Source organism: Pristiophorus japonicus, chromosome 12, assembly GCF_044704955.1.
Source record: "Pristiophorus japonicus isolate sPriJap1 chromosome 12, sPriJap1.hap1, whole genome shotgun sequence".
NCBI lineage: Eukaryota > Metazoa > Chordata > Chondrichthyes > Pristiophoridae > Pristiophorus > Pristiophorus japonicus.
The window spans coordinates 167,569,228-167,583,448 of NC_091988.1; the positions used below are offsets into that span (position 1 = coordinate 167,569,228).

A 14,221-nucleotide genomic window follows, 5' to 3' on the forward strand; every position below is an offset into this window, starting at 1 on the left:
CGGAGCAGACTCGAGGGGCTAGATGGCCTACTCCTGTTCCTAATTCTTATGTTCTTATGTTCTTATTAATGTTGGGGAAGTCCAGAACCAGGGGACACAGTCTAAGGATAAGGGGTAAGCCATTTAGGACCGAGATGAGGAGAAACTTCTTCACCCAGAGTGGTGAACCTGTGGAATTCTCTACCACAGAAAGTTGTTGAGGCCAATTCACTAAATATATTCAAAAAGGAGTTAGATGTAGTCCTTACTCCTAGGGGGGATCAAGGGGTATGGCGAGAAAGCAGGAATCGGGTACTGAAGTTGCATGTTCAGCCATGAACTCATTGAATGGCGGTGCAGGCTCGAAGGGTCGAATGGCCTACTCCTGCACCTATTTTCTATGTTTCTATGTTTTAAATGGCAAACTTATATTCAGTCTGCTGTGCTACAAAGTGCATAGGATGCAGAATTGCACTCCCCATATACATTTCTGATTTAACTGTTGATACTCGGGGCCCCGTCGATGTCAGCTCCAGTTTGGAAAGGCAGTTACCCGAGAGCAGGTTGCCTCGCCATTCTTGGTCAAGGAATGGTTACGATGAGAGCGAGAGGAGTAAAAGAAAAACACCTTTTCTCCTCACAGAAAATGGATTTTTAATTGTGCAATGTATTGTGAAGTGTATAATAGTCTGAAAATGATAAGGGAATACTAAAGAAAAATATCAAATGAAATTGTAAGTAATTTGAGTAGTTTCCACGTACGGGTACAACGTCTGAAATCCGGCAACCTTGGGACCGAGACAGTGCCGGTTTTCGGATTTTTCCTGATTTCGGACAAGAAAATCAATACATCTGAAATCCGAAAACCTCGGGACCGAGATCGTGCCGGTTTTTGGATTTTTCTGAATTTCGGACCTCACTGTTGGCGCTCCTTGCTGCCCGCCGACCCTCCGCTTCTCGCCAATCCACCGATCCTCGCTGCCCGCCGATTCCTCGATTCTCTCCCTCCCCCAGCACTGCGGTTTTTACCGATTTCCTCATCCTCGCTGCCCGATGTCACCATCTTGGCTGGGCAAAAATGTCTGGTTTTCGGACGATTGCAGTTTTCGGACAGCCAGATTCTGGACGTTGTACCTGTAGTATACTTTTATTCACTGTTCATTTATCTGTTGCTCATAATTTTAGGCACTGCTCACTGCTGTGACTTCATCTCACATTGAAATCCATGAAGGAACGATCTTGCAGACTGTCCGGACTTGCTACAATATCTACCTAGCTAGTAAAAATCTCATCAATCAGACTACCGCAAAAGCTACTCTCACACAGATGCTCAATGTAATATTTACAAAGATGGAAAACGAAGTGGTATGTATTTAAAACAAAAATTCAGGGTGAGGATATCGAGGTGTTTTCTTGGCAGCTTTGTTCCTGAAGGCAGCATTATAACTGAGCTTATACAGACCAGCAGGCCCTAGCTTTGACTCGTGATCTGTTTTGAATTAGCTGATCTCGGATGGATTGGCGACACTGCCTCTGTGGAAGGGGAAAAAAATAACCAGAGTTTCTTTCTTGATCACTATGAAGTGTGCCCTGCTGGAAAGTGTGTATGTTTATGATTCTCTTGAGGAGAGGATCAGGCTCAGCAATGATTTTCTCCACCACCCACCCCTCCTTTCACCAGGTGCTTGAATATCTGTCTATCTGACTGACAGAGAAGAATGGGCATTGGATTTGCCTCTGTTTTAATAACATTTCTAACTGCAACACCATTTTCTGGCTTCGTAAGACTGAAGAATAAACTGTGACCACTTTGCTTATTCAAGTTAACTTGTTATACAGCAGTTATGGCAAAGGTTATAAACACGTCAGCAGCACAGGCCATCCCACTGCTCTAGCTGGAGAAGTGGTGTGAGTGAAAGGACAGAAAACAAATAATTTATTGCAAATTGCCACTTGGAACAACAAACCGCATCCTTCAAACATTCTGGGAAATGCTTTCCCAAGAGACTCGAAGGCTGCTTCTGTATCGTGACAAATCATTTAAAAAGTTTTTTTTTCTTTATCCAAGTCAGGCTTTGTGCAAAATGCTGTTTTTGTAGAAATCATTAAGTACTGATCCGAAGGAATCACTGTTCCAGCAATTGCTTGTAATAATTCTCCAGCTATTATGCAACAAATTTGTTTTTCCAGATGAGCAATCTGTAGTCAAACAACATGTTCCATTGGCATTGTTTCTAGTTGTTGATCACTCAATCAGAATGTTGTGATGCACTTGAGCTGCAACTGCATCACTGTGGAGCAATTTTCACTTGACAATCACGATATAACATGGGGTATGAACATCTAACCCTGAGCAGAAGTGACATGAAACTCTATGCAGGTAGTAATTTCAAAGTGCTTGGGTTTGATGCAGCATCCAATATAATTGCATAGTGGTGTCAAACCTAGCTTAATGTGTCTTGAAGGTTCAGCTGGACCTCCTGAACACTTTATTTAAACTTGGTGTTGAAAAGTGTTGTGTGTACATAAATCACCCATGCTCTCAAAACTGTTAAATGTTAATGGCCACGAAAGGGACTCTGCAAGCTTGCCACTTGGACAGGTGAATTTCAGTTGGAACCATGCAGTATAAACACAGTACCTGTATTGCCAATACTGTAGTTAGCTGTCTCGAACACACTTTGTAGCCTATCCATTCTAAGCATGCAGGATAAAAAAAAATGTCTTTCGCAAAGTATTTTGAAGTAGCAATATTATAGGATTAGGAGGCAATATTTTTAAGTCAAGGCTATAACTCTTTACTCATTCAGAGCTATTTTTAACTTTAATATCTTTGGCTAAAATTTAATTTCTATCAACTTGAAGCAACTGCAGACCGGGAAGCATGGTTGGAAATTTGTGTTTAAATTTTGGGCTTCTAATAATGGATAGTTGCTCACAGTACAATTCTGGTTTATCTTAAAATAGCAATATGCTGTGATCATTTTGTTGTGCCCGATATGGTAATAGATTTTCTACCATCTGCTCTTGTATATAGAACTAGCTTTTAATAGAAAAAACAGCTTTTGCTTTTAACCATGCTTTGATAATGTACTTTTTGAACATGTTGTTCAATGAGTGTATAATGTAATTATACTTCAATCCATGAAACATACAGCTTATGTCAACATCCCTTAGCATTTAAGTGAATCACCCTAAATAATGCTCTTCAATATGACCAGAACTTGTTCCACAGACTGTTGTAAAGCTATCATTGGTAAGACAATTTTCCCACCATGGAAAATGGCTAACTGCTGTTTTACAGGTACATGAGGCTAAAGACCTAGAGAAAGGCAAGCAACCACAGCATCAAAATCAGCTCCATCTGTCTCCTGGACCTCCCAGTTTAGTTGGATCTCCACAACTTGATCGGATAGAAGAACATTCTGGCAGACTGGTTTCAGCAGAGCGGGAAGCAGATCAGATAAATACCATGCAGGAGAAAAACGAAGTTGGAATCACAGAAATAGAAAATGGGACTATAGCAGACCATATAGAAGAAGTCAACATAGATTCTGATCACTCTTTAAATACTGCAGGTGTTCATATTTATTTCAAAATCTTGCTAAAACTATTAATTAGGATCTTGTCAAAAAATGTAAAATCTACAAAGCAGTAAAACTGCAGTAGTCACATCTAGTTACAGGACAATGTCACTGATAGCCTATTAAAACTGAACAGGGCTTGAAATAGTTATGTATCATAATTTAATGTGAGATGCTTATTACTCAAGAAAATGGAACAATCGTGTAAGTAGCCAATAAAGTTCTACTTTGGGGGGAGGAGTTGCCATTTCAGTTTAGTATTGGCACTTTTAGGAGATCTGCCATTTAAAATATAATGCTGGCGGAGTGGAGTTGAGCTTCAGTTGATCGTGCACTTCGAACTTCAATGCAGTGTTATTTAAATGGCAAGACTCTCTTCCAATTCCTGCTGCTGTTAACATTTCAGTTGTGCTTTTTGAACTTGTAGAGATTTCTTAGTTTTCTATCAGTCATTGGACCAGTTCCACTCCAGCAGAAATTGCTGTTCGCTAAATATACTGGTCTGTGGACCAGTATTAATTTCTGAGCCCTAAAGGAATTTTACAGATTATGGTTAATATTCTGGATTGATGGTTATTTTGTAGTCTAAAAAATCAATTCCATTACTGATGTGTGCAGATTGGTCATGTTCGAATTAGCCTTGTTCTGTTGTACTGTAATTTTATATGGGATAATTTGGTGGCACAGTACTTAAAAGCAACAATGCACTGTCCCATGGGCTGATAGACCCCAGGTTCACCTTGGTTATCTTGATGGGTTGATGACCAATTTTGGCCATGGTCTTGTGGAAATGCTGTTCTGCACAGGAATGAAGGAGAGTCACCTTAGACTTCTGTCATCAGCTCCAGAGCAGCATTGACAGAGACTCGAAAATAAAGTACCCATACACCCAGAGAGTGCTGTGTGGCACAGAAGAACTGAAGAACGATGGCCTGATGCTGTCACATTTGTTCAGTTCTGCAAATGTTTATAAATGGGGATTGATGGACTCTACCATGTTTCTAATTTGTGTGCCACTGCTAAATTCCAGTAACTACTGTGCCTTAGATATTAAACCGAGGAGAATTTAGTATATTTTGATATTATCTGCTTTCTCCCTGTCTTGATCAACGTTTTCAGGTACTATTTCAGGCTCTAATCAGTCTGTTTTAACTAAAGGCAATGTGGATGGAAGTCATGAGGAAAATGTGAATACGGAAGATATCGTGGGGCAAATATTGGAGAAAGTGGTGGCCATTGTAACTGCAGGTAGTCCCTGAGATCTTGATGAAATAATTTTGATTTTGTTTCAGGTAACTTGTTGAATCGATAGCAGCGCAGTACCATGCCATCATATAAGACTGATTGGTTTGCCCACTGCACCAAATTTCTTTTTTAAATTTCTGCTTTTTAGCTGCCATGTGGGTGCACCTTACAGGCAGGTAAAATTGGTGGGTGAGTTATTGCCAAACCATTTTCACCAGCTTTCGAGGAGCCAGTTGAAGATTAACATGAGCAGAACTGAAAGATTGTCTTCCATTATCTACAGCTGGTCTGCAGTCTTGCAGAACCAGAAGTGGACGAGTAATGAGTAGGGGAAAAACGAGGGCAATATAACCTCCAAAGCAAACTATTTTTGAGTGAAAAAGGTATATTTTATGTTTTGATTAATTGGGCTTTGATGTTGGAATGTCCGATATGTTCCTAAAATCAAAGTCCAAAGGTATATGCTTTGAAACTAGAAAGAGATTAACTTATGTGCACTATGTAAGCTTTTAAATGGGATATATTCCAAGAGTTCAACAAATTTTTATGAATAGGTGAAGTCGTTTTTAAGATAGTTGCAAACAAAACAATGATATTATCTTTAGAAGAGTGCTGAAAACCCTATATTTTCATGCACAAAGCACAATATTTTAATGTTTGAATGGGACAGTCTTATGATACTAAAGTGCATTCATGCAATTTTCTCTTGGCTTATACAATGTTTCAGTAGCTATTGAATAAACTCTATGCAGAAATGTTCTTCGATTGATAATGGAAAATGTTCTTTCTTAAGAGGCAGAAGAAACAAAGTGTGAAAATGGAACAGTAGAGGCAGTTTCAGAAAACCAAACTGCTGCTGATCACATTGAAAACCTGCAGTCCAATGGTATCCCTGAAGGATCACTACCACTGCCTGATAGGCAGTCTGTACCATATAGTGATGTCCAGGTAAAGAACCAAATTATATTTTTTTGCTGGACTCCAGGCTCTACCTTTTCAAGGACTCTGATACAGATGCTCTAATTTTTACATCCTCATTTTTTACCACCTTGCTTGAGCTGTGGTTCCGTCTGGTATAATTGCCATAAATAATTTGTTCAAACAGGCATTCGGGGTGTATTTGTGTATGCATATGCTTCATTTTCCTTTGATTGGCCTGAATCAAGGATACAATTGCTATGTCGGGCAATTGGGGAAATACAGGGATAGGTGGTTTCCTTTTTATAGTTCGGTAAATTGGATCACGCTCACTGAGCACAGAGTTCTCTTCTGATCCACTCTGTTGGGGATTCAGCACTTTTTGCTACTGTATGATGCTCATATCTTTTGACAATTTGAAATAGGCCACTTTACAATTGGGCATTAGTCAGAGATAAAAGCTATCTTTTTGTTTCTTTGGTGTTGGAATGTGGAATTCCAACGACAGTTTGAAGGCTAAAGTAAGTTTCTACCAGATTTTATTAAGTTAAGCAGTGGCAGTTTACAGCTATGCAAGCACTCCGTCTAGTTTGGAATAACCATCGGGTTTTCCAAGTGCCAAGAACTGCCTTCCGAATTCCCCACAACAGGATCTGCTGCTATTCCTTACAAGCTTCACATAATTCAAACCCTTTGCCAGCATCTGGCACTGTCCATTTCTGCAGAAGTTACCATATAATTTCCTGGCAAGCTATGTTTGTGGCAATGTCGTCTTCTCTGAAATAGCTTTATCTGTGAATTCATTGATGGTTCATCTTCTAACTCTTTTTTCAGTTGACTCTCGGGGTTCCCGACAGCCATGTTCTATCTTGCACGATCTTCCTTCTTCATACTAATAAAGGGCTCAGTTTTGCCAGAGTTACACCCATTTTTCCAGGCCAGAAATACTCCAAAAATATTTGTGCCAAGTTTCCCCGCTGTATTTTTCAAAATTGGCGCAGCGCAGCCTGTCCAATCGCATCGTGGGGGGTGGAACCGCCTGTCTGCTGAAAAAATTATGCTGCACCTTCTGCGCATGTGCAAAAAAAAAAAGGACGTTTTTGATGTGATTCCTATGGGCACGCGTGCGCAGTATAGCTCCCGGTCTCTAATCGACCATTTTTAAAGAGCCAGTTGTGTGTGTGAGAACGTTGAGTATTGTGTGAGAACTTTAAAAAAAAAAAATTGGAACTGCAATGCAAGATGCAACGTGGTGCAAGGACCAAGAATTTCTTACAGGATGAAGTGGAGGCACTAGTTACTGTAATTGAGGACAGATGGCACGTGCTGAACACCAGCAGAGGTCACACAAAAGTTCCACCAAAAGAAATAAAGAAACGCTGGAACCAACTTGCAGAAGATTATTGTGCAATGGTGACCACCCCGCGATCTGGAGGCCAGTGCAAAATGAAGTGGCTAAACCTTGGTCAAGTAGTTAATGTAAGTAATATTTTCACTTGTTCAATGCAATTGCAATTGTAATGTAAATGTGACCAGCTGTATATGTCCCACCCAGTAGAATGACACTCTCTCTAAAAAGTTGTATTTTCATCTTTGCAGAGGAAAGTGGCACATTAAAAATGGGAAAGAACTCGAACAGGAGGAGGCCCAGCAAATCTGCACCCACTGACACCCTTGGAAGAGAAGGTCGCTGCTTTGATGGGTCTTGTCTGGAGAAAAGCAACGACCACTACACAAGCTGGGCCCACGCTCGAGGGGGAGGGTAAATCCTGCAAATTCCACAGTCTAGCTTTGCTAAATATTAAGTACTGCGCGGGCTAGCCATGCTTCCATTCATGGGGATGTCTCCGTCAGCTACGCTTTGGCTGATGCAATGTGCTATCATTCATCGTGGTCCTTCAAATGAGCCTGCTGCCTGCGCTGTGTGAGCCTACTCATGCCATCCTGCCCCCTACTCTGCTGCCAACCATTTGTTTGTTCTGTTATATTTTGCAGAACTTGAGGCCAACCCTGACAAGCCTGAAGAGGAGAACATCTTTCAATTCCACCTTCCAGACCAAGACGGGGTTGGGGGGGTGCGGATGGGATGGATGAAGCCCCCACTGTTGTACTCACTTTTGAGGAGGTGCAGTTGCTGCCCATTGAGGTGCCAACCCCTTCCCTGGGAGTGTTGGGATATTCCATGGTTTCCCACCATCTGAGGCTGGGGAATCCAGTGGGGTGCATCGAGGCACACCCAGGGCCCCACCGTCCGAGGCTGCGGGTCCCACTGGAATGCTGAGAGCCACACCCAGGGTGAGGAGGGGAAAGAGAGCTTGACCGCGCTCTCAAAAGGTGCAAGATCTATCAGATGTGGTTCACATGATGTCAATGAGTGCAGAGAGCATTGACGTTATGCGATCACTCCTGGACGCCATCAGTGGGGTGGGTGATAGGGTAACAGGACTGTCAGGAGAAGTAACAACGCTCACTCGAGAAATGGGAACGATGTCTGAGACCATGAGTGAGGGAATATCTTAGTCAGCTGAAACCATGTCGGTAAACATGAGGGAGGGAATGTTGCAAGTAGTTGACACACTGTTGCTCAACATGAGGGAGGGAATGTTGGAGGTCGTTGAGACACAGTCAGGGTGCATGAGGGACTGCATGTTGGAGTTAGCTGCTGCAATAAGGGAACACGCCAAGACCCCGCGCCAATTGACAGAATCAACTGCCACTCCCACTCCAATCCCTGGACCAGCCTCTGAAGAGACCCAAGCCGGGCGCTCCGCGTTGCCGCCCGCCTCCCCCCTTCAACAGGTGCGCATTAGCCGAGATGTTAGAAAGAATAAGCTTGGTACCTACCCCAGAAACACTGCGCCACCACCTGCAGGCAGAGGTGGTGGAGTCACCAAGCGCAACAGGCAGTCTTCGAATGTTGTGGAGGGATGGGTGCAGCCTTTCTTTGCTGTTGTTGTTATTGTTACTATTGTAACTTCTCAAATTAAAAGTTTTTTGTAAGTTATGTAAATTTACAAGTTTAAAGTTAGTAAGTGATCTTAACTGAAAACTTTAAAGTTTGATACCAAAATATTTTTATTAAAGTTAATTTAAGTACAAATATTTGTTGAACTTTTGAATAAAATATATTTTACATTATAACTGAATAATTTCCATTATTAACACAACACAACATTACCGAACAGGTCCAAACAGTAAACATGGTCCATGTGAAATATTTGCCGCTGAGCCTTCAGGCAGCAAAGCGTTCACTGAGTTCGAGGAACCGTGAAAGGGGCACGACAGCCCGCTCTCCTCCGCCATCGTGCTCCAGCTTCGGGTAGTTGCATGGCTTCCTCGTCCTTCTCCTCTTTGTCATCTGCATCTTCCTCATTAACATCAGCCACTCTCACCTCAGGTGGATCTTCTACTACCAGCTGCTGCTGCCTCATGATTGCTAAGTTATGCAGCATGCAGCACACAACAGTTAACTGACCGATAATCTCCAGAATGGTCCAGGCATCGGAAACGCTGTTTCAAGATGCCAATAGTCCGCTCTATGATGCGCGTCGCAATGTGCGACATGTTGTATTCCTGGTCAGCTTCAGTCTGGGTTATGTGTCGGGGCATCATGAGCCAGATGGCGAGGCCGTACCCTTTGTCTCCCAGTAGCCAGCTCTGTCCTTCTATCTGCTGCTGAAACATGGAAGATATAACGCTGTCAAGTAGGATGAACACATCATGGGTGCTGCCCATGGTATCTTGCATCGACTGACATGATGCGATGCATGTCGTCACACACGAGCTGATCATTAATGGAGTGGAATCATTTTCTGTTCCTGTACATCTCTGAATCCTCCAAAGGTGCTTGCAAGGCAATGTGGGTACAGTCAATGCAGCCCTGTACCTTTGGTATGTCAGCAATCCTGGAGAAGCCCACAGCCATGTCACGCATTGCCTGGGCGGTCATGGGGAACTTTATGTAGTCATTCCTGCAGGCATATAGTGCAGCAGTCACCTGATGAATGCAGACATGTGTTGCATGTTGAGAAATGGCGCACACATCCCCAGTTGTAGCTTGGAAGGATCCAGATGCATAGAATGATGGGCAGCTGTCATCATCATCATAGGCAGTCCCTCAAAGCGAGGATGACTTGCTTCCACGCCAAAAAGGGATGAGTTCACAGGTGTTTCAATGAAGGACCTAATATTCCAGATCCCGAACTACATCGTGAAGGGTGGAAGATGCCTGTGCTTGGATTTTTTTAACGTGGTGGCCGTTGCACACCAGCAACCACACGGGCTTGACAGAGCTAGGTCTTGGTCCAGTGACAAGGATTATCCAAGACCAACTGGAGACCAGCTCTGCTGCACAGACCGAGCACGCACACATATCGCAATGTGGGCTGGCCCATGCTGCCCCTGGGCCCTCTCCTCTTCTGGGCCCCAAACTCACAGCTCTCTTGGGCCCCGGTCACTTCCCTCTATGAACTCTTGCCGCTCCTTCGCCCCTCCAGCTGTGCCTGCCCGCACTGCAATCAGCCACCTGGCTTCATAGCCGTCGCCCTCCTGCAGCAACGCGTGCTGCTCCCTGCAGTGGTCTGCCGCCGCATGCTGCTCCCTCCAATGGCCCCGGCCTGCTGATGGTCTTGCAGGCTGGGACCGCACCAATTTCCAGGCCCGCCGCACGCTGCTCCCACCAGTGGCCCCGGCCACCACTGCAGCTATAACCTTCACTTCAACTGACAAAGCAGTCCTCCTGATGCTTCTAGGTTGCAGGTCTGCTTTTACTAACTCACAGATCTCAGTTACAACTTCTTTGCGGAAATGCGGCCTTCTGACACAGTCTACATCACTCGGGTGCAGATACGAATGCCTGTCTCGATATACCCGAGGTGTGTAAGGCCTCCTGCCCAGTACCCTACACGCTCTGAGGTTCCTCATGCGATGACGTCGAATCAGTTGTCTCTTCCACAGCACCATGATGCAGAAGGCTCTCACAAGGTATGGCATTGTTACTATTGCCCTCATGCTTAAATTTTAACCTTCGCAAGAAGCTCAAAATGGTAGGAAGGCTGGGCAGGTTCTTTGTTCTCTCTCCCCAGGTCTGAGCAAGCGCAGTGATCGGGAACCCCCCTCCAATCCCCCAAGGCTCATTGCAGTCTTGTGATTTCTTCTGATCTTCCACCCGCCACCCCCCCCCCCCCCCCCCGCCGCGCCCCAAACCCCCGGGCTCATTTGATGCCATGTAGTCTTCCGATCGCCACCTCCCTCCCCCCTCCCTCCCCGGGCTTGTTTTGCAGTCGAGCCCCTGTGTCCGGGTGTGGGGCCAATTCTGCCAGCTGACGCTGCGACACTCCAGCCCTGTTTGAAGACATTCAGTGATGGCGTGTGAGTTTAAAAAAAAAGAGAAGTTCAGAATTCTATCAAGCTTCCATCTACTCCGTTGAAAGGTAAACAAATCTGATCTTTATTATGAATATTTAAAGTGTTTTTATGTCCCTCCAAAACTTCAATGAAAAACAATGGCGTCTTTCAGCGCCGATTTTTCAATGTGCGCCGCTTTCTCTTAACTCATCAGAAGGTTTTTCAGGAGTGGCCAGATACACCGACCTAGGAGAAATTTTGGGGGGCAAACTTTGAAAAATGATCAAAACTGGCGCAGACATGAGGTAGCACCCTGTATGATGTCAAAAAAAACGAACCTAAAAAAATCGTAACCAGCTCAGTTACGCTGGCGCAGATTCCTTGGGGAAACTTTAATGTAAAAACTTACACCAAAAAAACGGCGCAAGTGACCAGGGAAAATTGAGCCCGATATCCCCCACTCCGTATTTCAGTCCTGTCCACTATTTTTTCATGATTCCACTTCATCTTTGTTGTCCAACCATCTTCATCTGCTTCATCAATCACTTTCCCTCTGTCTATTCTATTCTACAATGTTTAACTCCATTCACAACTTTTGTGATCATTGAGCAGACCATATTATCCGATAACTGTGGCTACAGTGTATTCTATTTCATCGTCATCACAGGCAGTCCCTCAGAGTCGAGGATGACTTTACAGGATTCTATTTGCAGGATGCACTCCAGCAACTCGCCAAGTTAACTTTGAAAGCACCTGCCAGATTTGTAAATTCAACCACCAAGAAGGATGAGCAACAGTCATGGGAATGCCATCACCTGCAAATTCCTCACCAAATCACACGCTCCTGAGTAAATATCCTGGAATTTCCCACCTAACGCCATCACCACAAGGATTGCATAGGTTCGAGGAGAAAACTGAACAGCAACTGCGGATGAGCAAAAAATGAAACTTTGCCAGCATTGTCCATCGTTGCTCTTGATGAAAACAGCTTGTAACTACTAAGATTTATATAAAGCCTTTAATGTAATAAAACATCTTCACAATTGGTAGTCCGACCTGAACAAGAGGGAAATTGGAAGGATGGTAAGATCATTGTCCAAGAGGTAGTTTTAAGGAGACTTCTTATGGGAATAAAATTAAACCATGTAGGATAATTTTGCTGAAGGTTCTGTCACTAATGGTAGAGTAGTGGTAATTGTTAAAGTTGATTCTGGAGGTGACTAAAGCAGGAATGAGGATGTTGGCAGCAATGGGTTTTATGGAGATGGGTAATACTTCAGAGGTGGAAGGAAGCAGCCATGCCGATGGACTACAGTTGGGGTTTGAAACTTGGTTCAAGGTGAAGCAGTACATTGGAGCTGTGCACTGTTTGGTTGAGTGGCCTTGCAGGCAAGGGAATGGGATCAAGGTGCCGAGATTTTGGTGGAAACCAAACTGGATGAATTTGGCCTAGTTAATGTTCTAGAAGAAGGTCAGGTTCAGCTTCATTCACAATTTGTCAGGACAGTTGTAGAGTCGAGTGGTGGTGCAGACTGTTTGCATACATATGAAAACTGACCCGATCCTTACAAATTACATTTCCAAGGGATAACACATTGATGAGGAATAGGAGAGGGCTGGAATAAAACGTGGCATATTGAAGATGATTGTGTGGACTCAAAACAAACGCATTGCAGCAGTTGTGCTGACTACACCAGAACACGGAAATGGAACCACTGAAGGGGAATTCCACTGAAGCGGGCCATGGAGGAGAGACAGTGGGGGAAGATGGTCGATCATATTGAATGCTGCAGAGCAGTTAAGGAAGCATAATGCAACTCGTTGTCATCCGACATGCACCCTACTCTGCTGTCAAGTTTTCCTTTGATAATGTGCCAGTTTTTCTACCCTTCTCCCCAGAAGGCAAAAGAGAACGAGTCTGTTAATCCTTTCCTGATGAGTATAACCTCGCAGTCAGTGTTCCCTCTTATTTTGTTTGGCCGTGCACGCTGCACAGTTCTTGTATCACCCTTGTAAATCAATTTTGCACCATCTCCAGTGCCTGCATATCCTTTTTTTTTATAATATGGCAACCAGGACTGTACAAAGTACTCCAAGTGTGATCTAACCAAGGTTCGGTACGAGTTTAGCATAACTTTTTTCTACTGCCCAATTTTATCCCTCTGGAACTAAACCCTAGTACTTAATTTGCTTCTTTTACAGCCTTATTAACCTGTGTCATTACTTTGTGATTTGTGTATTTGTACTCCAAGGTCCCTTTGCTCCTCTACCTAATTTAAATTCTTATTTTCCAAATGATATGTGTCCTCATTTTTCTTATCTTACCACGATATAATACATAACACTGATCTGTGTTGAAATTCATTTGCTAATTCTGTAAGTTTATTCATGTCTTGAAATTTGTTGCAGTCTTCCTCAATATTGACTATCCCCTCCCCCAACAAATTTGGTGTCATCCACAAATTTAGAAGTTGTGTTTTTGATTTGAAAGTCTAAATTGTTGTTGGCCTGGATTTTGTGGTCTGCGTCGAAGTGACAGCGGTCACTGGCGAAGTGACAGTGCACGCCGCTGACCTCTAAGAAAGCTGCTACGAAGCTCTGTGGCGGCATCGATAGGAGATCTCTGGCATTCAGCAATAGTGATGTCATCAAGCAGGCTAAGCAGCCAATCACATTGAAGAATTCTTACGGACTGCAAACCAGGAAGTAAAAAGCACTAATTATCCTTCACTTTTTAATAATTTTAGAGTGAAATAATGGCCCCAAGTTTCCACATGATTTGCTCCTGATTTTTAGGAGCAACTGGTGGAGAACGGAGTATCTTAGAAATCGCAATTCTCCACATTTAAGTTTTCTGCAGTTCTAGTCAGTTAGAAGTTTCACTTTTGAACAAAATTTTTTTTTCAAAAATGGACGTGTCCGGACACTGACGCCTGATTTGAAAGTTTCCACAGTGAAAACGTACTCCAAACTAACTTAGAATGGAGCAAGTGAAGATTTTTGTAGGCCTGAAAAAACCTTGTCTACACATTAAAAAATCAGGCGCAGGTTTCAAATTAGGCATCCGGAATGAGGTGGGTGGGGGGGTGGGGGGTGGGGGAAGGGAAGTCATTACATTCTACAATAAATCCTTAGTTATACTTATACAA

At 43.5% G+C, this 14,221-nt stretch overlaps 1 protein-coding gene and 1 long non-coding RNA gene across 2 annotated transcripts in view; both read left to right on the forward strand.

Moving 5' to 3' along the window:
* Positions 1-14,221, forward strand: part of LOC139276887 (brefeldin A-inhibited guanine nucleotide-exchange protein 2-like) — a 118,261-nt gene that overhangs the window by 33,911 nt on the left and 70,129 nt on the right. The window contains exons 5-8 of the mRNA XM_070894884.1: positions 1,165-1,344; positions 3,284-3,557; positions 4,683-4,811; positions 5,602-5,756. Coding sequence (XP_070750985.1) covers positions 1,165-1,344; positions 3,284-3,557; positions 4,683-4,811; positions 5,602-5,756 — 738 coding nt within the window. The remainder of the gene's footprint in view (positions 1-1,164; positions 1,345-3,283; positions 3,558-4,682; positions 4,812-5,601; positions 5,757-14,221) is intronic.
* On the forward strand, positions 6,843-8,784 carry LOC139277538 (uncharacterized). The gene is made up of 3 exons (XR_011596106.1): positions 6,843-7,205; positions 7,326-7,488; positions 7,722-8,784. It is a non-coding gene; the product is annotated as an uncharacterized lncRNA (long non-coding RNA).